This window comes from Amblyraja radiata, chromosome 10, assembly GCF_010909765.2.
Source record: "Amblyraja radiata isolate CabotCenter1 chromosome 10, sAmbRad1.1.pri, whole genome shotgun sequence".
NCBI classification, from domain to species: Eukaryota; Metazoa; Chordata; class Chondrichthyes; order Rajiformes; family Rajidae; genus Amblyraja; species Amblyraja radiata.
This window is the reverse complement of record NC_045965.1, coordinates 23,134,501-23,161,218: the sequence shown is the minus strand read 5'-3', so window position 1 is coordinate 23,161,218 and position 26,718 is coordinate 23,134,501. Positions and strand designations below refer to the sequence as shown.

At 42.5% G+C, this 26,718-nt stretch overlaps 1 protein-coding gene across 1 annotated transcript in view; it reads left to right on the top strand.

The window, feature by feature from the left end:
- xpr1 (xenotropic and polytropic retrovirus receptor 1) overlaps window positions 1–26,718 on the top strand; it is a 208,125-nt gene that overhangs the window by 166,982 nt on the left and 14,425 nt on the right. Inside the window, exons 12-14 of the mRNA XM_033028353.1 lie at window positions 18,947–19,113; window positions 23,806–23,945; window positions 25,313–25,522. Of these exons, the coding sequence (XP_032884244.1) occupies window positions 18,947–19,113; window positions 23,806–23,945; window positions 25,313–25,522 (517 nt within the window). The remainder of the gene's footprint in view (window positions 1–18,946; window positions 19,114–23,805; window positions 23,946–25,312; window positions 25,523–26,718) is intronic.

Below are 26,718 nucleotides of genomic sequence, written 5' to 3'. Positions count from 1 at the left end.
GGACTTTGCATTTCGGAAAAGTCCCAGCTGAGAGGAAGACAGCAAATATTGGGGGTGAAAATGACTTCAGGACAGTTTGTTAGGAAAATGAAATAAATGGTACAGAATACTTATACAGCTGAGTGAGTATAATTTTATGGATGAGAAATTGTGTTCAACCAATTGATGACTTCTTTGACAAAGTAACTAGCATGTTAGGTAACAAGGAAGCCAATGGATGTAGCAAATTTTGTCATACAAAATTTGGTCCGTGAAGTGCCCCATAAAAGATTACCGCATTAGATAAGCAGCTGCAGACTTAAACGTAATAGGTTAAGTCCAGGAGCTCAGATATGAGGCTTTATGTGTGGGCCAGATATATTGTCAGTGCAGAGGGGCTAGGAGCAAGGCCAAGTGTGCATCCAGAGTCAAGGTCTGGAATAGTACTAGGTGTGCAGTCAAAGCTTGGACCAGGGGAGTGTTCAGCACTGGGAACCTAAGCAGGTAAGCAGCTATGATCAGGGTAGTATAGGGGGCCAGGTGTAAGGCTGGACTCGGGGTCAGGAATGAGAGAAGGTATGCAACTGGAGTCAGGGTCAGGAGTAGTACCAGGTTTGCAGTGAGACCCAGGTTGGTCAACATGGGCCGTGTTTGATTATAATCTGATTTCCATACATGAATATACTAAGATCATTCATGTGCTGCACGTGTTGATCAGAGCCTGGCTCTACTGTGGAATGTAATTAGGAATGTAATTTAGTCTAACCTTATTCATAGCTAATCCAATTTAAAGCATATATATTGCATTCAAGTGTAAGTTAAAAGACTCACTACAGTATGCACCATATTGCACAATTTCAAGCTGAAAAAATGCAAAAGCCCCGTACCAACGGGAGCGGGGAAAACCCCCCCTCCCACCACCACCACCCCCCCTCCCACCACCACCACCACCCCCCCCCCCCCCCCCCACCCCCGGTCGCTACACTCCCTCGGGCTTGGTCTCTCGCAATTTCTCACTCCCAACTCTCACCCAATGTTGGCAGCCCTGATTATGATAATAGGATCCTTCCCTCCTTGTCCATTTTCCATCCAACTTTGAAGAGATATCCTTAACCTTGGCATCAAGCAGGCAATGCCGCCTTTGGGATACATCCTCACACCTGTAAAGAGCAAGCCTTTCTTCCTCCTAACCATACTTTATTTTAAAATAATTATATTACTTTTCAGTTGTCCCTTCTGGAATGCACCTTGAACTTTGATGCTGTGGTCAGTTTTACCCTTCGCCTCTGCTATCTCAGCTCTTGTCCACAGTGTCTGCCGGAACCACTCACCAGTTGGATGTGGAGTTGCTGCGGATCCCCCTGATCCCCATTCCTACCTTGCTCATTATCACAGTAATGTTTCCATGAACACAGGCTATTCCTAATGTTCTCAACCTAAGAGGTATGACTGCCTCCTGGAACAAAGTATCCTGTCTCACTTAAACACCACAGCAAGCCTGCAAATGGCAGTGTCCACATGCAGCTGCTGCTCTTGTCTTCGTGGTGGCAAAGTTCATTGTTTGGCAAGGTATTAATGCAGGTGATGACTGTATATTTTGGAGATGGTTGTTGTTCATTGGTGGCGGAAAGAGTACACTTTAGGATGGGGTGCCAATCAAATGCCAATCCAATCAAATGGGCTGTTTTGCCTTCCATGAACAACCTCAGGAATTGTGGGAACTTCAACCAGGAAATTGGAGACCATTCCATCATAGTCCTATTGACCATATATCTCCATTTGCCGACATATGGTTAAAGGGTTTTGGGTTACAGTTTTTATGTGGTTATTTCATTTTAATTTCTGGTCATTAGTGAACCCCAGGATGTTGATAATCAGGGTCTCAGCTTTAAAAATTGCATTGGGTTTCAAGGGGAAGTTTGTAGACCTTCTTGTTGGGGATACCTGGCACCACAATGGCTCATTTTGTCACATCATCCCAAGCCTTAATTTTGTCCAGGTTTTGCAGAATCCGGGCATGGTTTGCTCCACTTTCTAAGATGGATATTACTAATACTCACTAATAATGGATATTAGCACTACAATCATCAATGAACATCCCCAGTTCTGAATTTATTATGGAAGAAAGGTCACTTATGAAGCGGCTGAAGATGGATGGGCGTAAGACAATGACGAGGAATTCCAGCAGGACTGAAATAATTGAGTTTCAACAACCACAGTCCTATAGATGTCTCAGTCATGCTTTCTAGACATTTATGTGAAGTATGACTCCCAACTACTAATGTTTTCTGTTTAATGCCCATTGATTTCAGTTTTACTGGGGATCTTTGGAGTTGTAGACACATACAATATGGAAACTGGTCCATCACCTCAACGTATTCATATAAACCGTGTGCCCATCTAATCCCATTTGCCAACATTAACCCATATGCCACTCCTTGATATCACTCTCTGTCAAATACTACTTTGATATCAATGGCAGTCCACTCTCATCTCCACTGGGGAAATAAGCTCTATGATAGATTTTACGCCAAGGCATTGGAAAGGACTGAAGCCACGTAGTCTGGCAAGACCCGAATATCTCTGTACCTTAACTGGTGCATGTGACAAATGTGAACTTGAACCCAGAATGAGCAACATTGAACAGGTAATTAGTGAATAAGTGACACTTGTTAATGCTGTAGATACTGCACCTCACCTCCAATTTTTTCAAGCTGTAGTGCTGCTGCCTTACAGCACCAGAGACCTAGGTTTGATCCTGACTACGGGTCCTGTCTACGGAATTTGTATGTTCTCCCTGTGACCGCATGGGTTTTCTCCGGGTGCTTCGGTTTCCTCCCACGCTCCAAAGACGTACAGGTTTGTAGGTTATTTAGCTTCAGTTAAATTGTCCCTAGTGTGTCCCTTGGATAGTATTAGTGTATCACTGGTCGGCGTGGACTTAGTGGGCTGAAGTGCCTGTGTCCGCACTGTAACTCTAAACTCTAAACTCTAAAGAAATAGAATTGTTCTCCAATAGCAGAAAGCTATTAATTGTTTGTTGTCTCCATTTCAAAAACTAGATCACACTGTTTCATTCTGAGTACGAAACGAAGCAAATCATTATCTCTTTGTAAGATGCCAAAAGCATTTGGGGCATTTTAATCTGAATGATTCTGCTCACGCACATGCTTGCACCCTTGACTCCAGGGGGGAAGATCATTTGCTTGTTTGGCAAGCAGAATGATGCCTGTGCTTTTTTTTGGACATATTTTGCTTTTAATTTAGATTTGCATCACCTTTTCCTGTTGTATGAATAATACAATACGCACATTCACCTAATTTCTGTTTATGTGACATTATACAATGTGTAAATTAGTGATCACATTTTACCCCTCGCAATTTACCAAAGATGTGTAGTTCATGCTTCCTAGACATTTGTGAGATGTGTATTAAGTACTGGTCCTTTCATTTTTATATAAATACCACTAAACATACAAGGGAATTATTCTGGGTCAACTTCAAATGCTTGAATTCCACATCAGCTCATCAAAAACCCACCTATTTTCACTGACAGCTATAAATTATGCCTCCCAATTTTAAGAATACCCTGGACTGTTTATGGAATTTGCTTAATGTAAAGTAGAAATAATCAGAGCAAACATTTTTTCTTTTGTCTGAAATACAATTTTCATTATAATTTAACACATGATTTATGATTAAAAAAATGTAATTTAGGTGCTTTAAAGATCTCTGCTAGTGCATTATAGCCGCTGGTGCAGAAAGCATACTGTTATTTAGTTGATTGACAAGCAATGAAAATTATCACTGACATAGCCTGTGCTGCTGTGAAGTGCCTGAGGTTAGAATTGAATGACTTTGAGTTTTGTATAATAAATGGAACTGCGGGCCAGTGTACAATACCGTTGCTGAGGTTTTTTTTCAGGTACTAGTAGTGTGCAGGAGCATGAGAATAAGCCGGCAGTGATTGTTGTAATTGCTTGCCTGCGGTGATAACAGCTTCCAAAACCTGCTCTGAATGATAATGAGATCTATGGGGGGAAGGATGGAGAAAATGCCCGAATGAAGAGAAAAACAACAAAATGTGGACTAGCAACTGAATGATCTTTCATTCCTTTTGTAAATGCTTTGCTGAAACAACAACTATAGCCAGCAATTAAGGGTCTGGCTAGACACTGCTATTTCGACCATCGAAGTTGTGTCCCATTGCATTAAGTGAGTCGCGATTATTGTCTTATGCACTACATGGGGCATGTAATGAAAATTTTGCTTGCAGCAACATCACAGGCACAGAGACTCAAATAACACCGAAAATATAAATTATGCAAGTCGGTGGGAAAAAAAGACTGCAAAAATGAGACATTAGTGACAAATACAATAAAAAAACAAGTTAATGGTTGTGCAAATGGTAGTCAATAGTGTTCCATTGTTGAAGTAGGATTAGGGTTGTGTGGGTCAGTTTGAGAATCTGATGATTGTAGGAATATAGCTGAACTTGGCTTGGTATTGTGGGACTTCAGGCTTCTATGTCTCCTGCCGATGGTAACATCGATAAGAGGGCGTGGCCCAGATAGTGGGAATCGTAGATGTTAGATGCCGCCATCTTGAGACAGTGCATATCCAGTTGCTTTTGATGATGGGGAGGGCTCTATCCTTAATGGACCATGCTGAGTGCTCCACTCTCTGCAGTTGCGTCCTTTCCCTTGGAATTATCATATCAGACCATGATGCCACACGTCTGGATAATTTTTAAAATACATCTACATTGATACTTTTACATTGTAGAAGTTTGTTAGAATATTAAGGAAAGGCCAAACCTCTTTAAACTTATAAGAAAATAGAAGTGTTGGCACACTTCATCTCCCAGCACTTCTGGGTAGATATTATTACATCTATCTGCTGGGCCCAGGACAGGTCTTACAAGATGTCAACGCCCAGGAATTTGAAGCTGCTAACTCTCTTTACTGATGACACACCAAGGAAAACTGGCAAGTGGTCTTCTGACTTCCTCTTCCTGAAGTCAATGATTCGTTCCTTGGTTTTGTTGAAGTTGAGTGAGAGTTTGTTGTTGCGGCATCACTCAGTCAGGTTTTCTATCTCTCCTGTACGCTGATTCATCACCACTGGTGATTTGGCCAACAACCCTAGTTTCAGCTGCCGATTTATAGATGCCATTGGTCCTGCGTCATGGGTGTAGAGAGAGTAGAACAGGGAGCTACGCACACAGTCTTGAGGAGCAAAAGGGGATACTGAACCCCTGACCAGCTCTTTCTTGTCTGCTTAGTTGAAGCCACACTCTTAAGTCTGTGTGAATATGCTGCTGTCATTTAGAAAATATTTTAATTATTTTCTTTTGTCACATCAAGGTTTGTGTTTTTCATTTTTCATTTGGTGTCTCTTGCAATTAGCGTGTTAATAACCAGGTAATCTGTTTTATTGAGGAACAAATATTGGCCAGGGCACTGTAGATCTCTTAAATTGTATTTTGGGATCTTGTACTTCCACCTGACAGGGCAGGCATTGCCTTAGTTTCAAGTAACATCTGGAGCATCAGTCATTCAACCCAATACTGGAATGTCAACCTAGATTTTGCGCTTTCGACTGAATCGGTAATCTGCCTCCAATCTGCACTATTTATTCAAAGGTTCATTGCATCAAATACCAAAGCCTTATAGCTGACCAAAGTTGGAGCCCTGACATTTCAATTCTTTGGAGCCTCTCTTTTAATATACTACTCAAATTTGTAACAAAATTTAAACCATCTCTTGAAATGACCATGCCTTTGCAGTCTTCCACTTCCTTTGTTCCCATAAATCTAATCTTATCAGTACTTCATTACTTGTACCGCAAATTTGTTTCAAATTTTAGCTTCCCACTCACATAAAAATTGCCTAAACCCTCTCAGTTAAAATTAGCACTATGAGCCGTTATGTCAATGCCAGAGATGGCTGTTACTCAAGTCCCAGTTGAGCCAGTCTGTTAAAAATTCTCCCACTTTTTTTGGCTAAAAGGAAGTAATTTGTAAAACAAAGGTACACAAACTTGCTGGAGGAACTCAGCGGGTGCAGCAGCATCTATGGAGCGAAGGAAATAGGCGACGTTTCGGGCCGAAACCCTTCTTCAGACTCAAGTCCGTCCGAAACGTCGCCTATTTCCTTCGCTCCATAGATGCTGCTGCACCCGCTGAGTTCCTCCAGCAAGTTTGTGTACCTTCGATATTCCAGCATCTGCAGTTCCCTTTTGAATAATTTGTAAAACATCTGTGAGCACCTTTAAAACATCCTAATTTATAAAATGTGAGTGTCCTGCAGAACCACCAACGAGAATGTCATAGTCCTTCGTAGTCTTTATTTTCCAGCGATGTCTTCCTGATTGAGGGTATATATACAACATATCTTGACCTCAAATCACTGATTCATTCGTTGCTCGGTTGATTTATGATGCAGCCCTAGTGCACAGAGATCAAAAATCAGCAAAGATCCCCACTCTTCAAAGCTGTCCAATTACCTTAACTTCAAAATGTTTGCATGAGGATTTAGATGGGAGAGATTGGATTTGAGCTTAATGCAAACAACAGATCAGCACAGTTTAATAACCTTATGCCGTTTGTTGTCAAGTTGTGCACTGCCTTTAAAAATGTCCCAGTAAGAGTTGAAGATTTTGAGGCGAGTGAGGTGAGGGCACAGTGAAAGAGAGCAAATCACAAATAGACCAAACATGTCAGAATTCATAATCACAGGCAAACACCTTTTTAAATATTTTCACAAGCATTCAATTTCATTGCTTCTCTTATTCTGTTATATAATAATTTCTTACTGAAAATATATACGGCTTGATGAGACTGTTCTGGAACATTGGATATAGATCCGATGACCATACTAAGAAAGGATATACTTGCAAGAGAGAGAGTGCAGCAAAGCTTTACCAGATTGATTCTCAGCGAGGTTGCACAGATTGAACGTATGCTCTTGAGATTTTAGAAGATGAGGGTAATCTAATTGAAACTGACAAAAATATTATGAGACTTATCAGTGATGATCATCCCCTTTGCTGAGAAGTCTAGAACCAGAAAGCAGTCTCAGAGTATGGATCTGCCAAAATAGAGGGTTAGTGAAGCAGAGAAATGACAAGTGCTCACATGAATAGCAAAAACGATATGTCAAATGACAACTGAACTAATTCTATCTTAAGGCCTTGTTTTTTACATCCGCAAACAATAAATGAATGATTTAATATTTAGGAATTTTGAAAAATGAATAGGAAAATCATTCTGATATTCAATTGCGTGATATGTCAGTTTGCTCCATTGTCTGAAAGCTTAATGCAACGCAGAGCCCTAATGAGATTTTTTCGTACCAATTGCTCTTGATCCACTTATGCTTGCTTATCGGGAATTGTTCATCCAAAGCAGTGTATGTGTACAGAGTAGGTGCTGACCCATCACTGACCAATATCATTTGTGCGAATTGAAATTTCTCAGCTGTTAAACAGATTTTGTCACATCAGTCAGAATGATGCATTTAAAATCATATTGCTGACTGAGTATAAAGTTTTCCTTCAGTGGAACCCCATTGCTTTGTCTTTACAAAGTGCATAACGCATCAGACAGTGAAATTGGAACCATTTTTAATGATGAAATAACATCAGGTTAATAATGTATATAGTTGTAAATGAACAAATTGCACAGCAACTTCAGAATTGAAGGGCCACGACATTGCTTACTTTTCATTGTTTTGTTTATTATTTTCACGTGCAAAAGCTATTTTGTGTGCTATCCAGTCAGTGAAAAAACTACAGGATTACAGTCAAGCCGTCCACAGTGTTCAGATAAAGGATATAACATTTAGTGCAAGATAAAGTCCTGTAAAGTCTGATTAAAGATAGTTTCAAGGTCTAGATGGGAGGTCAGGACCGTTCTCTTAGCTGGTGAGAGCACAGTTCATTTGCCTAATAATAGCTGGGAAGAAACTGTTTCTGAATGGGGAGGTATGCTTGTTCAAACTTTGCCACCTCTTGCCTGATGGGCGAGAAGAGGGAGTCCCCAGGGTGAGACTGGTCCTTACAACATGAGTTGTAAGTCTCTGGAACTTTTTTCACACAACCTACTGACTAATTTACACAACCTACCAGTGGCCTTCCAGCTATTTTTTAGAACTTACTGGATTTGTGCATTCCCATTTGTTACAGGAAGTTAAATTTGGTAGCAAAAAGCATGTACCTTTTTGACAATAAGATAACTCTTTATGAAATGCCAGACAACCTTTGACCCCTCAAGGGATCAATCTATACTGTACAGCAGCATTCCTGAAGATGGTAACTTGCCACTGGAGATTTTTTAAGATGTGCAATATTTAGCTTTCCTTATGTTTTTCTTTGTTCCTTTTATGCCTTTCTCCCACTTCCCCCTAAAATATATGTTTTCCTCACCATTTTTTTCTCCTGATTTACCTCTAATATATCCTAATTCCTTCTTAATTTCCTCCTTTTTATTTTGCAGTGCTCAATTCACATGCAGGGGATAAACGGTTATAGCTATCATTCATTAAGACATTATTGCACCATTATCGCTTATAGTAAGTTAGACTATGCGTCAGGTTGGGGGGAGTTCCCCCCCCCCCACCACGGGTGCCATGTAATCCCGTGCTACCTGCTCCATGGTCGTATAATCGGCGACTAAACCGTCTCCCCCACATGGTTTACCCGGTGAGGAAGGGGGCTGTTGACCCCCAAGCAGGACTGTGTCAAAGGGCGGATGAGCTTCTAGCGAGCCAACGGCCATCCACACTTCAGTAGAAGTTGTGATCACTGTCGTACATAGCATTGTAAGGAACGATGGTAAAGCGCACACACACACCAAAATCCTACACTTCCAGCGGCGGAAGTCCGCAGGAACTGGAGGACAGAGATGTGTGGTGCGTCCATCACCGTTCCCGTCGGAAACCAGCACCACTGCGTCGCTAATGTTTTCAACGATGATGAATAAATGAAAGCAAGTTAGAGTGCAAAAAATAATTGGGATGAAGGCTGCAGGAAAAAGCACAAAAACATTAACAATAAATTTCAGAGGACAATGATCAATATACTTAATGGTTCTGTAAATGATGGCAGAGTAGTTTGTGGGTGGGAGTAATGAAATATAAAGCCACTGTCAGAAGACTTTGGTAAATTGTTCTCCAGTTGACTGTGACTTGCTGAATGATTGAATAGACTAAACAGATGACTCGTAGTCCTGTGTTCATACCTATTAATCCACATTTACATTACTTGAGGAAACTAAGGAGTTATTTTTATTATATTGATTTAGAAAGGAAACAAAAGAAAATGAAAGTTGAAATCAATAGAAATTTCCCCTCCACTGAAATTAATTTGTTCCCCAGGTGACATACATACTCTAAATTAATCTTGCAGAAGATCGACCAAGAAATATCTTCACTGAATAGTTATACACTCCAATCTAGTTTGCATCTAATTTTCCTTATTGGAAATGATGCTTGCTGGTGGTTTGTATCGTATACTGGAAATATTCAATAGGTCAGGCAGCGTCATTGGAAATGGAAACAGAGTTAACATCTCTAGTCGATATGGGAAGGTGAGAAAACAGTTAGTTATAGATTGCTGGTTGATTATGGGAGAGATAATAGTGGCAAACTAGTTTCTAATCCTGTATGCTAGCCAGCATCTTTGGCTAGAATGGAAGTATTCCCGTTCTTTAGATGAGGTTTTGTTAGAACGCTATGTTGCTTTGATGACAGTGATACTTCTTGTTCATATAAATTCCAGTGATGAGAAACCACACATTTAAAGTTAATTTATTATTGCTGTGTTGAAGATGCAATAATTATTTGCTGCAGAATCACATGATGCAGGCCAATTATGACCTGGTTGATTAGTGGAACACGTTTGAGAGACTGAGTAGATGACTGCTGTGCACTGGGAGAGATGCTGTAATTTAATTTACATATTTATAAATCCTGTGTTTGATCTGTTTGGTTTATGTTGTTGTTAGCATTTCATTTACTACAGTGGAAGGATAACAAAGTGAAGAAGCATCAGCTTATCTTTAAAAAAAGTATTTTGTAGATTAAGCTATTGGCCACTGATGGCATGGGCCAACTAGCAAGTTACCCAAAGATTAATCCTGCATACATTTTCTCCACTTCATATTTATCCTGTTTTTCCTGAAGCCACTGACCTTGTCGACCTTCAACCAGGGTATCTTTTCATGGACAGTATTAGTTCGCTGGTCTAACATCCATACTAATCCAGCAGGCTGTGGCCTGATAATATACTTAGTACTCCTGCTGAGATCAGGTAACTCATCACAGGTGAAGACTTAAGCCTTGGAATTCTGGACTGTGATTTTTTCCTTGTCCACTTAAGCCTTCCATTGTAAGTTGTTTTATCAGTCCAGATCCTTTCATTTAAAAATATCCATATTTGGGGATTCCTTCCCTAAATCTTTCCAGCTTTCTTTTAGGAAATTCCTTAAAATCTATCCCCTTGACAAAGTGTTTTTAGAAGTCATATAATTATAAATTATTAAAAGCATTTAAACTAACAATTCAAATAAAGCGCTCTGTTTACCTTTCCACCGGCAGCTGATTTCTCCTTTATAATTTAATGGGCATGCTGTATTTGAGCAGGCAACAGTGACCAGATTTCCCAGCCCCACCTGTGGAAAATCTACAGCAGTTGATACTCTGCTGGTGGACTCCTCAGGCAGCATAGGTGTCCCAGGGTTTACCTTCTGGCAAGATGGAAAAACTGCTCTGCACCTACATTCAGAAGTCGCACAGGAATAGGCTACTCCTACGAGTGGTTGTGGACAGACCTTGCTTTTAGATGTATGATAAAATTAATATTAAGTATGCTAATATTTATGGCAAGATTTAATTTGACATGAATGAACCCACTTTGACTGAACAATATCAAATAAAAAATTGCAGTCATAATCTTTATGAAAGCAAGTCAAATGTGCGCAAAGGTACCTTCTAATTATCTCCTGCCATTTTTCCTAAGTTTGTAAAACTGCAGAAAGTAGCGAGGGCACAGAGTGCACTCTAGATTGGGGACTCAAGTGTCAGCACCAAGAGTGGTTGTCTGAGCTGGCCAAATCCTGTACAAGTTAATGGCCAGTCTAGTTTTATGGCTTGCAGTGATCAAACCAACACAAGGGACAAGCATATATGACATCATATTGTGGCAAATACAATCTGCCCATGACAGAATTATTAGAAAGGACAGTCTTTATAGAGGAAATATCCTTTATTTTACAGTGACAGCCTCTATTATATTAAATGACAATACAAATGTGTTAAACAGGACAGACTCAGAGCAGCACACAGATGTCCAATGTCTAAGCTTTATTGTCTGGCATATCCTTCATTCCAAAATCAAAATAAATGTCACAGTGGTAGCAAAAACAGGAAGGCAGCTTACTATCTAAATGGCGTCAAGTTGCCGCGCGAAGATTTCGTTCACTGCAAGAATTTCGGAGCCCCGCGCGATGTCGGGACCAGCCCCGCACAACTCCATACCCCTCCGCGCTTCTAAGTAGGACCGGCCCCGCATGGCCATACGGTGCCCGTATGCCTCAAGCGACCATGAGGTCGCGTAATTTGCGAGCCAAGGACGCGTAAGTGGGACAGGCCTTTAAATCTTCCCAATAGAAGACTGTGGGAGCAACTTCACCAGAAAGACTCCAGTGGCTTGTGAAGTGTAGCCCAGTACAAATGACAATGGCTGAAAATTCTGGCCTTGTCCAATAAATATACCAAAAATGTATTTAAAATGTTTTAAAGATAAATACACCAAGAGTAAACCTGTCTCTTTTCCTTAACAGACCATCAGTGATTTATTACATTGTGTGTGTGAACCTTTTTGTTTATATTCCTGCTTCTAAATTTAGGTCGTACCCTTACTTGCTTTTAACTGTCTGTGCTGTTCATCTTGATTTGTGAGCAGACACCCTCCTTCAAGTCCACATCTAAGTAGAAGAAACATAAAATATGTTGTAAAGTCTGTCGCCTGTGGCTTGCCTCGGGCTGCCCTCTTCTGGTGAATCCATTGTAGGTTTTCCAAAGGTATTTTAAATTCATTTTCAAAATGCAGCACAGCTGACAAGACAAGCTTTTCTTGTCCATCCCTAATGCTCTTACTGGATGGGTAAAATGGATTCTCTATGAAATCTTACGATTTTTGTCTGTTGATTTTCGTTAAATCCTTCATGGGATGTAGGCTTTGCTGGCAAACCCACAGTTACTGTGTACTCCTGATTGCTCAAAAATTGAGTGTTTGGTTTTTCAAACTCAACCATTTCAAAAGCAGTTCACGGTCAAACAAATTGTGCGGTTGTAGTTTTTTTCAGTTTTAGTTTTTTAGAGATACAGCGCGGAAACAGGCCCTTCAGCCCACCGGGTCCGCGCCGACCAGCGATCCCCACACATTAACACTATCCTACACCCACTAGGGACAATTTTTTTTTACATTCACCAAGCCAATTGACATACAAACCTGTACGTCTTTGGAGTGTGAGAGATAACCGAAGATCTCGGAGAAAACCCATGCAGGTCACAGGGAGATCGTACAAACTCCGTACAGACAGCTCCCGTGTTCCGGATCGAACCCGGGTCTCCGGCACTGCATTCGCTGTACGGCAGCACCTCTACCGCTGCCCCACCGTGACACAGTTACACAGGTTGGGAAGAATAGGAGCTATTTTTCCCTCAGAGATTTCTTTCCCTGAAAGTGTAAGTGAACTGAATGGGCTGTTTCATAATAATTTGATAGTGTCATGGCTATCATCATTATTGTCATTAACCTTGTGTCTCAGACTAATTTAGTTTTAGGGATACAGCATGGAAACGGGCCTTTCGGCCCACTGAATCCAGAGATCACCAATACACTAGCTCTATCCTACATGCTAGGGAAAATTTACAGAAACCAATTAACCTACAGACCTGCACATGTTTGGAGTGTGGGAGGAAACCAAAGCACCCAGAGAAAACCACACAGTCACAGGAAGACAGTACAAATTTGTACAGACAGCACCTATAGTCGACGTTGAACCCAGGTGGGTCTCTGGCACTGTAAGGCAGCAACTCTTCCACTGTGCCGCCTTGGAATGCATTACAAATATTCCCAGATGCTGAAGTGGGATTTGCAATTGTACCAATTGCAAATACGAGTATAAGAGCAGGGAGATTCTACTGCAGTTGTCCAGGGTCTTGGTGAGACCGCACCTGGAGTATTGCGTACAGTTTTGGTCTCCTAATCTGAGGAAAGACATTCTTGCCATAGAGGGAGTACAGAGAAGGTTCACCAGACTGATTCCTAAGATGTCAGGACTTTCATATGAAGAAAGACTGGATAGACTTGGCTTGTACTCGCTAGAATTTAGAAGATTGAAGGGGGATCTTATAGAAACTTACAAAATTCTTAAGGGGTTGGACAGGCTAGATGCAGGAAGATTGTTCCCGATGTTGGGGAAGTCCAGAACAAGGGGTCACAGTTTAAGGATAAGGGGGAAATATTTTAGGACCAAGATGAGGAAAACATTTTTCACACAGAGTGGTGAATCTCTGGAATTCTCTGCCACAGAAGGTAGTTGAGGCCAGTTCATTGGCTATATTTAAGAGGGAGTTGGATGTGGCCCTTGTGGCTAAAGGGATCAGGGGGTATGGAGAGAAGGCAGGTACAGGATACTGAGTTGGATGATCAGCCATGAACATATTGAATGGTGGTGCAGGCTCAAAGGGCCGAATGGCCTACTCCTGCACATATTTTCTATGTTTCTACCAGGCCATAACTAGATCTCTGGATATTTTCAGTGTTAAACATGTTGTTGTGGGACAATTTCTGTATATTTATGGTAGGTTCTTAAATAATATGTATGTACCATTTGATAACTAAAAATGAGCTAAAATCTCACTGTGACAGAGTGATAATTTTTCATCTGTTTCACTCTCGATCTTCTTGGAACAACATCTGCTGATCTTATCCAGTCCCGCCTATGTCTGACATGCCTGACAAGTTAAAAAAATGTATCAAAGCTGCTTTGTTGAAATAGCATACAAGCTGGTCAGATCACCAATACCCACATATTTGTTGATTTAGAACATCAGAATGTTGCTCCCAGTTAATCCTGCCAATTCCTCCTCGCAAGGATCTAAGGGTTAGCAGGGTTAACTCAGAATCGCAACATTTCTGACAATATTTCAAACTTCATCATAATCTCTGGGTATATCCTGACCTATCATTAGAATACACCTACAAGAGTCTGCATAATTCCCGAATAGATGTAGCATGCCATCCTGAATGTTACCTATTCATTTCTGTTATTTCTTGCCCTCAATTCTGCACGCTCCAACATTTCCCCTCAGAAATCTGCATGGACATACAACCATATGAATTTATGCATGTATTGTTCTGTATTGTAAGAATGAATCCTGGCAATATTTCCATTACTGATATTATAATAACTGGCCTCTGATTTTCTACACCCTCTCATCAGTGCATCAAACACTCCAAAGGTAAAGGTGCAGCTTTCAAAATGTTGTTCACTGCCAATTCTTCTCCAACCGCAATAATGTCCACATCCTGGGAATATATTTGTTCTAATAAGAGCAAACGTTAATCAAGACGCTGCAGGAATTCTCTTTAATCTCCCAACATCTTGCTGAGCCATTTCAATACTCAAATGCAATCTTAGTTTAAAGGTTCATTCTTGGGTGTTTTGATAATGTAAGACTTCATTAGTTTTACAGCAAAATTTGAGCCTTCTAATTGATCTCAATCTCCAAGTCAGAACCTAAGTGAACAACTTTCTAACTTAAGTATCTGTGCTTCCAACTCAGAAATTGTTTTATTCCTTATCAGTTCTTAAGGGCTGAAATCTTTTACCGGGAGGAGCTTTCTGAAATTGTCCTCCATAAAAGTCATGTTACATTTATTTGATATCATTCTCTATGTTCTTCTCTATCCTTCCCTATCATGTACTTATTTAGTTCTGCTAAAATGCATTTGTGCTATTTGCTTTATCTACTGTGTAGTAAGGAGTGCCACATTTTTACCAATCTCAATATCTTCCCAAATGATAATTTCTCTAAAAGTATTTCTTGCATTGATTACATTAAAACATAACCGTAAGATTGAATACTGTTTGTAACAGGACCAGCCACAATGTTGCCATTACCTTGTGCAAGTTGCTGTTATTCACCTTTCAACCTGAGCAGTGACTTAAGCAATTGAGAACATGATAGCTGGGCATAATATTGTCTTCAGCTAATTTCAATGAGTGCACTTGTTTGTGGCAAATTGATTATCTGTCATAACTGAGTTGCTTTAACTACTTCTTCCTTGGACCAGGAACATTGAGGCCTATTATAATATTCGAATCTAAATAATCTCCAAGATAAGATTCACAAATGCAGCAGAGACTTGAAATTGAAATTTCTGAATGCGTAGCTTAGTGCAGTTGTTTAAACTATCTGAGCTTTAGGCACCATTGTGTAATGAAGAAAAAATGTTTTGTGTGCTTTTAGGCAAAACAATCTGCATGCAAAAGAAGATGCTTGTATGACAAGATATTAATTGTCTTCATTGGGAAAGCTTTGATGTTATAAGGGACAACTATATTACTTCATTTAGAAAAGGAAATCAGCTGTTCTGCGCAGTGATGCTACTGTATTGTCCATTTATCCCACAACATATTGGCTAACAAGTCAAAAGATTGCAATTAATGTTCATCAGTTATGACATTCAGATAATAAAATAGAAGTTAGACTGCAGCTGTTCAGAACATTGGGATTTAGAGTACAATGTACAATTCTGGTCACACTACTACTGGAAGAATGAAGGATCTGTGGAGTGAATGCAGCAGAGATTCACCAGGATGCTGCCTGGAATAAGTAGAAAGTTCAAGTTCAAGTGAGTTTATTGTCATGTGTCCCTGTATAGGACAATGACATTCTTGCTTTGCTTAAGCACACAGAAAATAGTAGGCATTTACTACAAAACAGATAAATGTGTCCATATACCATGATATAAATATATACACACATGAATAAATAAACTGGTAAAGTGCAAATAACAGAAAATGGTTATTAATAATCAGAGTTTTGTCCGAGCCAGGTTTAATAGCCTGATGGCTGTGGGGAAGTAGCTATTCCTGAACCTGGTTGTTGCAGTCTTCAGGCTCCTGTACCTTCTACCTGAAGGTAGCAGGGAGATGAGTGTGTGGCCAGGATGGTGTGGGTCTTTGATGATACTGCCAGCCTTTTTGAGGCAGCGACTGCGATAAATCCCCTCGATGGAAGGAAAGTCAGAGCCGATGATGGACTGGGCAGTGTTTACCAAAGATCTTATAGCGGAGCAAGATAGGCTACTCCTGCGAAATGGGCTGACGTGTAGTACGCTATGGAGGGGATCCTGGTCATTTTTCCACGCCCATTTTAGTAACCTGAGCCACCTGACCCGACCCGACTCGCAGTGTAATCAATGTTGCGGGGCAACAGTTTGTGTGGGTTAGATTCATAAATCTGTCAGTTCATACTTCTTGTCAAGAATAAAATTTGACTCTGGTAATTGTCTTTTTTAATGTTTTTTAAATCATTTCTTTTTAAATGGCTCACAAGCAGTGTTTGAGTTGATTTTGTAGTAACCGGAACCGTCCCGACTCGCAGGGTAATTGACATTGCGGGGGAAGTTTTTGTGCGTGATATAGGGTTAGATTCATAATTCTGTTAGTTCATAATTCTGTTAATTCTTGTTAAAGAATAAATTGTTTATAAACACACATACATGAAAATTATATAAATGTATATAATCATATAACACACACAATTATATTTCTTCTGATCCAATAATGAACTTTATTTCAGACTAGACAAGGGACATTAAATAAGAAACATTGTAAACCTCCCCGCAACTTCACACACACTAAGCCTTATCCCCCCCGGCACTCCCTCGCCTGCCCCCTCACTACAATGTCTCCCCCCCTCCTATGCCCCTCTCCCCGCAGCCCCGGGCCCCACACTCCCTCTCCCACTGCCCCGGGCCCCACACTCCCTCTCCTCGCTGCCCCGGGCCCCACACTCCCTCTCCCGCTGCCCCGGACCCCACACTCCCTCTCCCGCTGCCCCGGGCCCCACACTCCCTCTCCCGCTGCCCCGGGCCGCGCACTCCCTCTCCCCGGACCCCACACTCCCTCTCCCCGCTGCGGATCCAATCTTTGGCCGGAAGCAGGATGGCGGAGCAAGATGGCGGTACAAGATGGCGGGGGCTGGTTGCTAAAATGAGTCATATAATCACCCATGAATCCGCCCATGAGCGGACTACACGTTTGCGTGAGAGTAACTCATCTTGCTTCGCTATAAGATCTTTGGTGTTTACTACTTTTTGTAGTCTTTTCCTCTCCAGGGCGCTCAAATTGCCGAACCAAGCCACGATGCAACCGGTCAGCATGCTCTCGACTGTGCACCTGTAGAAGTTAGAGAGAGTCTTCCTTGACAATCCGACTCTCCGTAATCTTCTCAGGAAGTAGAGGCACCGATGAGCTTTTTTGATAATTGCGTTAGTGTTCTCGGACCAGGAAAGATCTTCAGAGATGTGCTCGCCCAGGAATTTGAAGTTCTTGACCCTTTCAACCATATAATATGTAATATAATATGTATGTTGATATAAATGGTGCTGTAGGTCCCCCTCCTACTCCTTCCAAAGTCCACAATCAGTTCCTTGGTTTTGCTGGTGTTGAGGGCCAGGTTATTGCGCTGGCACCATATGGACAGTTGCTCGATCTCTCTTCGAGCGAAAGAGAGATTGGATAAGCTGGACTCATTTTCACGGTAACATACGAAGCTGAGGCTGGTAGAGGTTTATACAATTATGAGGGGTAAAGATAGGAAAGTCAGTGTCTTTTACCCCAGAGCATGGGAACCTAGAATGAGAGGGCATAGGTTTAAGGTGAAAGGACAGAAATTTAAAGGGGATGTGGAGGGCACATGTTTCACACAAAGGGAGACAAAAATGCTGGAGAAACTCAGCGGGTGAGGCAGCATCTATGGGGCGAAGGAATAATTGACGTTTCGGGTTGAGACCCTTCTTCAGACTGATGTGGGGGTAGGGGATAGCCATGGGAGTCAGTGGGTTTGTAGTAGATATCGGTCAGTAGTCAGTTACCTGCGATGGAGATAGTGAGGTCAAGAAACGGTATGGGGATATCGGAAATGGTCCCGGTGAATTTGAGTGCCGGATGCAAGTTAGTGGTGAAATGGATGAAGTCAATGAGTTCTGCATGGGTGCAGGAGGTACTCCTCAAACAAGGATTGTTCGACATACCCTACAAAGAGACAGGCATAGCTGGGGCCCATGAGCGTGCCCATTGCTACGCCTTGGATTAAGAGGAAATGAGAGGAGTTTGAGGAGTACCGTGGCCCTATCTCCGAACTCTACCTCTGCTACATTGACGACTGCATTGGTGCTACCTCCTGCACCCATGCAGAACTCATTGACTTCATCCATTTCACCACTAACTTCCATCCAGCACTCAAATTCACCGGGACCATTTCCGATATCTCCCTACCGTTTCTGGACCTCACTATCTCCATCGCAGGTAACCGACTACTGACCAATATCCACTACAAACCCACTGACTCCCATGGCTATCATTAAACATTTCACACAAAGAGAGATAGTGATCTGGAAAAACTGGTAGTGATAAATACAATTACGTTGTTTAAAAGGCATTTGGACGGGTACCAATATGATTGTATGATTCAGAGTGTAGCAAATCACTGATGTTATTTTGCAGCTTCATTCCCCTCTGTTAGAAATTATCATGAGAAGAGAATTGCAGCAACATTCACAACCAGAGATTGTTTTTGCTAAGGTATATACAAGTGAATGGAAATTCCGATTCTGCTTCATCGCCTGGCAGAAAGTAACGCTGTTGCTTGCGTCTGTCTTTCAGAACAGGACCACGACGATGCAGTGGTGTTTTTCTACCTGTGGATCGTCTTCTTATTGATCAGCTCATGTTATACTCTCACCTGGGACCTGAAGATGGACTGGGGACTCTTTGACAAAAATGCTGGAGAGAACACCTTCTTGCGCGAGGAGATTGTCTATCCTCAGAAGGTATGTATTTGCTTCCTTTACTTGGGTTGTGAAGGATATGATGTACCAAAGTTTTGCCCTGTGCAATTGCACTGTGACAGAGACAATATCTTCATGGAGAAGGAGGAAAAATAGGGGGGGGGGGGGGCGGAAATAACTGCAGAAATTATTTGCTTTCTGGCAAATACTGGTCATGCTTAAATTTAGTGATTTAAATTAGTGTTAATTTAAAACTGGTGACATTCGGAGACCCTGTCCCACAGTCCTTTACCGATGAACATCCACATCATGATTGTGCCCACAAGTTTTTGGATAGCTCCACTTTTAACATAATTGCACAGTGGTGGCCAGTGACGCATCGGTAGAGTTGCTGCCTTACAGCGCCAGAGATCCAGGTTCTATCCTGACAGCGGGTGCTGTCTGTACGGAGTTTGAACATTCTCCCCATGACCATGTGGGTTTTCTCTGGTTTCCTCCCACACTCCAAAGACATTGAATTGAATTGAATTGAATGCCTTTATTGTCATTCAGACCATACGGTCTGAACGAGATTTCGTGCCTGCAGTCATACATACAATCATACAATAATAACAACAATAAACACAAATTAACACCACCACAGTGAGTCCTCCAAGCACCTCCTCACTGTGGTGGAGGCAAAAATCTTAGGGCTGCAGTCTCTTCCCTCCTCTTCTCCCTCTGCGCTGAGGCGATTCCCCACCGGGCTATGGTACAAACAGTCGCGCGGCTCACCGAACCCCGCAACGGGCCGGCTCAAACACCGCGGCCCGGGGTGGTCGAAGCTGCCGCCCTCCAGTCCAACGGACGCAGCCGCTGGCCCGCGGCTCAACCCCGGACTCAGGTCATAGCCGCCAGAATGCCGTCCCAGCCACCGGAGCACCGTTCCAGCCCCGAGCCGGATCGCCCTCACGTGAGTGCTGTTCCTCCCTCGGGCTGGGCCACTCCGACGGGAGCACCGTTCTCCCTCGGGCTGGGTCACTCCGACGGGAGCGCCATTCCTCCCTCGGGCTGGGCCACTCCGACGGGAGTACCGTTCCTCCCTCGGGCTGGGCCACTCCGATGGGCCACAGCCCCTCACGGGAGAGTCTCTCAGCCCCTCGCCAGGCCGCTCTCACGAGAGCGCAGTTCCAGCCCCGGGCTGGGCCACCCTCACGGGAGCGAGCCCAGGGCGAGTCCTGTCAGCTGCCTCGAGAGTCCCGAGGTCGCCAGCTCCACCATTAGGCCTCAGCGTAGACGGAGGCAGAGAAGGGGGATACGACAAAAAGGTCGTATTCCCCCGAAGGGAGAGACAGCAAGCCCCGTTTCACCCCCCCCCCCCCCCCCCCCCCCCCCACATAAACACAACCTAAAAACCAAAAACGTAACTAGACAAAACAAAAAAAAACAATACAAAAAAGTAAAAGACAAACGGACTGCAGGCGAGCCGCAGCCGTTCCCAGCGCCGCCACTTCCGGGCCATTTAAATGTGCTGCTACAAGTTTGTAGGTTAATTGGCTTTGTTTGAAAAAAATTGTAAATTGTCCCTGGTGTGTAGGATATTGCTAGTGTATGGAGATCACTGATCGGCACGGAGTCAGTGGGCCAAATGGCCTGTTTCCGCACTGTATCTCTCTAAACTCTAAATGGTAGCAGCACATTTAAATGGTAGCGGCACATTTGGATAGCAGTAACAGGATCGGTCCGAGTCAGCATCGATTTATGAAGGGGAAATCATGCTTAACTAATCGTCTGGAATTTTTTGAGGATGTAACTAGGAAAATGGACAAGGTAGAGCCAGTGGATGTATTGTACCTGGACTTTCCAAAAGCAATTGATAAGGTCCCACATAGGAGATTAGTGGGCAAAATTAGAGCATATGGTATTGGGGGTAGGGTACTGACATGGATCGAAAATCGATTAGCAGACAGGAAAAAAAGAGTAGGGATAAACGGGTCCCTTTCAGAATGGCAGGCAGTGACTGGTAAGGTACCGCAAGGCTCGGTGCTGGGGCCGCTGCTATTTACAATATACATTAATGATTTAGATGAAGGGATTAAAACTAACATTAGCAAATTTGCAGATGACACAAAGCTGGGCTGAAGTGTGAACTGTGAAGAGGATGCTTTGAGGATGCAGGGTGACTTGAACAGGTTGGGTGAGTGGGCAGATGCATGGTAGATGCAGTTTAATGTGGATAAATGTGAGGTTATACACTTTGGTGGCTAAAACAGGAAGGCAGAATATTACCTGAATGGTGTGAAGTTGGGAAAAGGGGAAGTACAACGAGATCTGGGGGTCCTTGTTCATCAGTCACTGAAAGTAAGCATGCAGGTACAGCAGGCAGTGACAAAAGCAAATGGCATAGAAACATAGAAAATAGGTGCAGGAGTATGCTATTCGGCCCTTCGTTCCTGCACCGCCATTCAATATGATCATGGCTGATCATCCAACTCAGTATCCTGTACCTGCCCTCACTCCATACCCCCGATCCCTTTAGCCACAAGGGCCACATCTAACTCCCTCTTAAATATAGCCAATGAACTGGCCTCAACTACCTTCTGTGGCAGGGAGTTCAAGAGATTCACCACTCTGTGTGAAAAATGTTTTTTTCATCTCGGTCCTAAAGGATTTCCCCTTTATCCTTAAACTGTGACCCCTTGTCCTGGAGTTCCCCAACATCGGGAACAATCTTCCTGCATCTAGCCTGTCCAACCCCTTAAGAATTTTGTAAGTTTCTATAAGATCCCCCCTCAATCTTCTAAATTCTAGTGAGTACGAGCCGAGTCTATCCAGTCTTTCTTCATATGAAAGTCCTGACATCCCAGGAATCAGTCTGGTGAACTTTCTCTTTCTCTGTACTATGGCAAGAATGTCTTTCCTCAGATTTGGAGACCAAAACTATACGCAATACTCCAGGTATGGTCTCACCAAGACCCTGTACAACTGCAGTAGAATCTCCCTGCTCCTATACTCAAATCCTTTTGCTATGAATGCCAACATGCCATTTGCTTTCTTCACTGCCTGCTGCACCTGCATGCCTACTTTCAATGACTGGTGTACCATGACACCCAGGTCTCGTTGCATCTCCCCTTTTCCTAATCGTCCACCTAATAGTCTACTTTCCTGTTTTTGCCACCAAAGTGGATAACCTCACATTTATCCACATTATACTGCATCTGCCATGCATTTGCCCACTCACCCAGCCTATCCGTCACCTTGCAGCCTCCTAGCATCCTCCTCACAGCTAACACTGCCCCCCAGCTTCGTGTCATCTGCAAACTTGGAGATGTTGCATTCAATTCCCTCGTCCAAATCATTAATATATATTGTAAATAGCTGGGGTCCCAGCACTGAGCCTTGCGGTACCCCACTAGTCACTGCCTGCCATTCTGAAAAGGACCCGTTTACTCCTACCCGTTGCTTCCTGTTTGCCAGCCAGTTCTCAATCCACATCAATACTGAACCCCCAATACTGTGTGCTTTAAGTTTGTATACTAATCTCTTATGTGGGAGCTTGTCGAAGCCTTCTGAAAGATATAACACATCCACTGGTTCTCCCTTATCCACTCTACTAGTTACATCCTCGAAAAATTCTATAAGATTCGTCAGATATGATTTACCTTTCGTAAATCCATGCTGACTTTGTCCAATGATTTCACCACTTTCCAAATGTGCTGCTATCCCATCTTTAATAGCTGACTCTAGCAGTTTCCCCACTACCGATGTTAGACTAACTGGTCTGTAATTCCCCGTTTTCTCTCTCCCTCCTTTCTTAAAAAGTGGGGTTACATTAGCTACCCTCCAATCCTCAGGAACTACTCCAGAATCTAAAGAGTTTTGAAAAATTATCACTAATGCATCCACTATTTCTGGGGCTACTTCCTTAAGTACTCTGGGATGCAGCCTATCTGGCCCTGGGGATTTATCGGCCTTTATGTCCTTCATAACAAGAGGAGTTGAGTATAGGAGCAAAGACGTCCTTCTGCAGTTGTACAGGACCCTAGTGAGACCACACCTGGAGTATTGTGTACAGTTTTGGTCTCCAAATTTGAAGAAGGATATTCTTGTATTGAGGGAGGGGAGGTTCATGAGGTTAATTTCTGGGATGGCGGGACAGTCATATGTTGATAGAATGGAGTGGCTGGGCTTGTATACTCTGGAATTTAGGATGAGATGGGATCTTATTGAAATATATGATTATTAAGGGTTTGGACACGCTGGAGGCAGGATACATGTTCCCGATGATGGGGAAGTCCAGAACCAGGGGCCACAGTTTAAGAATAAGAAGTAAGCCATTTAGAACGGAGATGAGGAAAAACTTTTCACACAGAGGATTGTGAATCTGTGGAAATCTCTGCCTCAGAAGGCAGTGGAGGCCAATTCTCTGGATGCTTTCAAGAGAGTTAGATAGAGCTCTTAAAGATAGTGGAGTCACGGGATATGGAGAGAAGGCAGGAACAGGATATTAATTGTGGATGATCAGCCATGATCATATTGCTGGCTCGAAGGGCCGAATGGCCTACTCCTGCACCTATTGTCTATTGTCAAATGGTCATCGGTTATTTAAAAAGTGTTTTCAAAGATTCCTGCCATAGATTTCAACCTAAGAGCATGGGAGAAAAAGAAGGGAAAATTGTTTATTCAGATAAGCAGTTGTGGACTTGTATCCTCTAAATATACGGAAATATTGATATTTTTTGCTTTTATTTACAGATTTATTACTACTGTGCCATTGTAGAGGATGTCATTTTGCGATTTGCGTGGACATTGCAGATTTCAGTCACCTCAATGACCGCCTTGGCTTCAGCTGGAGACATAATTGCCACAGTGCTGGCCCCATTGGAAGTTTTCCGGTAACATTTGTTGTCTTACTTTAATTAATAAAATGTCATAGAGTGAGATTTGTAAGAGCCAGGAACAGTTACATTGGAACCTAGTCATACCTCAGCTGTTAAAGCACGTCCAGGCTGGAAAGATCTTCATTACTGACTATTCTGTGTGGAATGGAAAGAATTTGCAGTTCTTTTCTTACTCTTCAGCAGATGTGCTTTTGGGACAGAAATTTGAAAACCCACACATCCACAATATACTGTAGATGAATCTCAGAAGTTAGAATAGAGAAGAGAACATGTAATTGATGCAAATTATAGTTGTGGGTAGTTTGAAACTATTGTTACCCTACTGAATAAATCTATAAAAGTGAGAATATTTGGAAGCTGTGGGGGAGTGAAGACCTGAGATAATCAAACTAAGATGTATTAATGTGTGATTCAGGCTATGTATGTATACAGGTGGAAAAACACTAGAATGTGGCATGGGTTGGAAATCTTGCAGTGTAACAAAGTAGAGAGGTGGGAATTAACAATTACAGGAGGGGTTTTGATGTAAATTTTTCCAGACACAAACAGGCAAGTGGAAGAATGTGGTGCCGACATGGAGGGTGAATCAGCGAGAACAATAAAGAAGTAATGTGAGATAGATCTGGTGATGGAGATTTTGGAGGAGGCTGTCTGGTTATGAGAATGCATGTGTCAATATGTTTGTCAGCTGTGAGAATGATGGAAAACCAGCTCGGCAAGGCAAGACTGCACTTGCATGCTCACTACGAAAGGGAAGTGAAATGGGAATATGGACCGCTCGGTGTACAGGGTGGTAGTAGTCTGTTGTAGGTGGAACAGTAAACAGTGGAGAATATAAGGGGCCAAAAAAATTACTTGTTCAAACATCACAGAAATGCCAGCACATTGCAAGGTCAGGCACCAAGATAAGATCTGGGGATGAACTCCATTTACATTTGTACTGACCATCAATCTCCTATTTTGCACAAACCCTACATTAATCACATAGTTAAAAATTTGAGCACATTCCTATAAGCAACCCCAGAATCCACCACTCGCCTACACACATTTGAGGAAATTTGCAGCAGACAGTTAATCTATCAACATGCATGTCTTTGGGACATGGGAATAAACTGGAACACCTGAGGGGAAACCGACACAGATGCAGGGAGAACTTGCAAACTCCACACAGAGCAGCTCACTGGAGGTCAGGATTGAAACCAAGTCTCGAGAATTGTGAGGCAACATACCATTAACTGCAGCAATGTGGGCACTTCCATGGTTACTGTGGCTTTATTTATAATTCCAGGTTTACAAAAAAGACAATTGCTTTGATCTAATTGCAATGCACCTTGTTGATACTGAGTTGTGTTTTGCTGTAGCCGGTTTGTGTGGAACTTCTTCCGCCTGGAGAATGAGCATCTGAACAACTGTGGCGAATTCCGTGCCGTGCGTGATATCTCAGTGGCACCTCTCAATGCGGATGACCAGACCCTTTTGGAGCAGATGATGGACCTCGAGGATGGTGTGCGGAACCGCCAGAAAACCAAATTTTGGAAGCGCGCTTACAGCATCTCGATGCGCAAACCACTGTACGTACTGAAGCTGAGGAGACCCATTTCCAGTCACAGCAATAGGGCTTGTATATTTAAAATGGCACAGCATTGTTATGTGATAATGTCAATGCAATGTAATGTCACGAGAGATTGATGTTTACCGCAGCTGAAACTTTTATCCAATAAGGAAGAAAGGAAAAAAAAGCAAAGTACTAAAGAATACTTACTTTTACTTCTCATCTTTAATAACCAAAGCCAAAGCTCTTCACATCTAATTGGGAAGGGTCTCGACACAAAACGTCACCTATTCCTTCGCTCCATAGATGCTGCCTCACCTGCTGAGTTTCTCCAGCATTTTTGTCCGCCTTCACATCTAATTATGTACTTCTGGTAACCCACAGCGTAGTCTACCAGCCACAAATCTGACAATAACCAGATAACCTTTAATAAATAAATATGTATAGGAAGGAACCGCAGATGCTGGTTTAAACCGAAGATAGACACTAAAAGCTGGAGTAACTCAGCGGGCCAGGCAGAATTTCTGGAGAGAAGGAATTAGTGACATTTCGGGTTGAGACCCTTCTTCAGACTGAAAGTCACGGGAAAGGGAAAAGAGAGATATAGGTGACGATGTAGAGAGATATAGAACAAATGAATGAAAATATGCAAAAATGTAACGATGATAAAGGAAACAGGCCATTGTTAGCTGTTTGTTGGGTGAAAACGAGAAGCTGGTGCAACTAGGGTGGGGGAGGGGGAATGCCGGGGTTACTTGAAGTTAGATAAATTAATATTCATACCACTGGGCTGTAAGCTGCCCATGCGAAATATGAGATACTGTTCCTCCAATTTGCATTTAGATTCACTCTGACAATGGAGGAGACCTAGGACAGAAAGGTCTGTATGGGAATGGGAAGGAAAATTAAAGTGTTTAGTAACTGGGAGATTGGGTTGGTCCAGGCAGACTGAGCGAAGGTGTTCAGCGAAACAATCGCCTAGTCTAAGTTTGGACTCGTCGATGTACAAGAGTCCACATCTTGAACAATGGATACAGTAGATGAGGTTGGGGGAGATGCAAGTGAACTTCTGCCTAACCTGAAAGGACTGTCGGTGTCCTAGACCATTATAAATGTTACTTATAAATAATATGTCAGAACACCTGTATGAACTAAAGCCAAAGTGAACTTCATATCTAATGCCTCTTAAGAAACTTTCTCCACATTGTGCTTTCT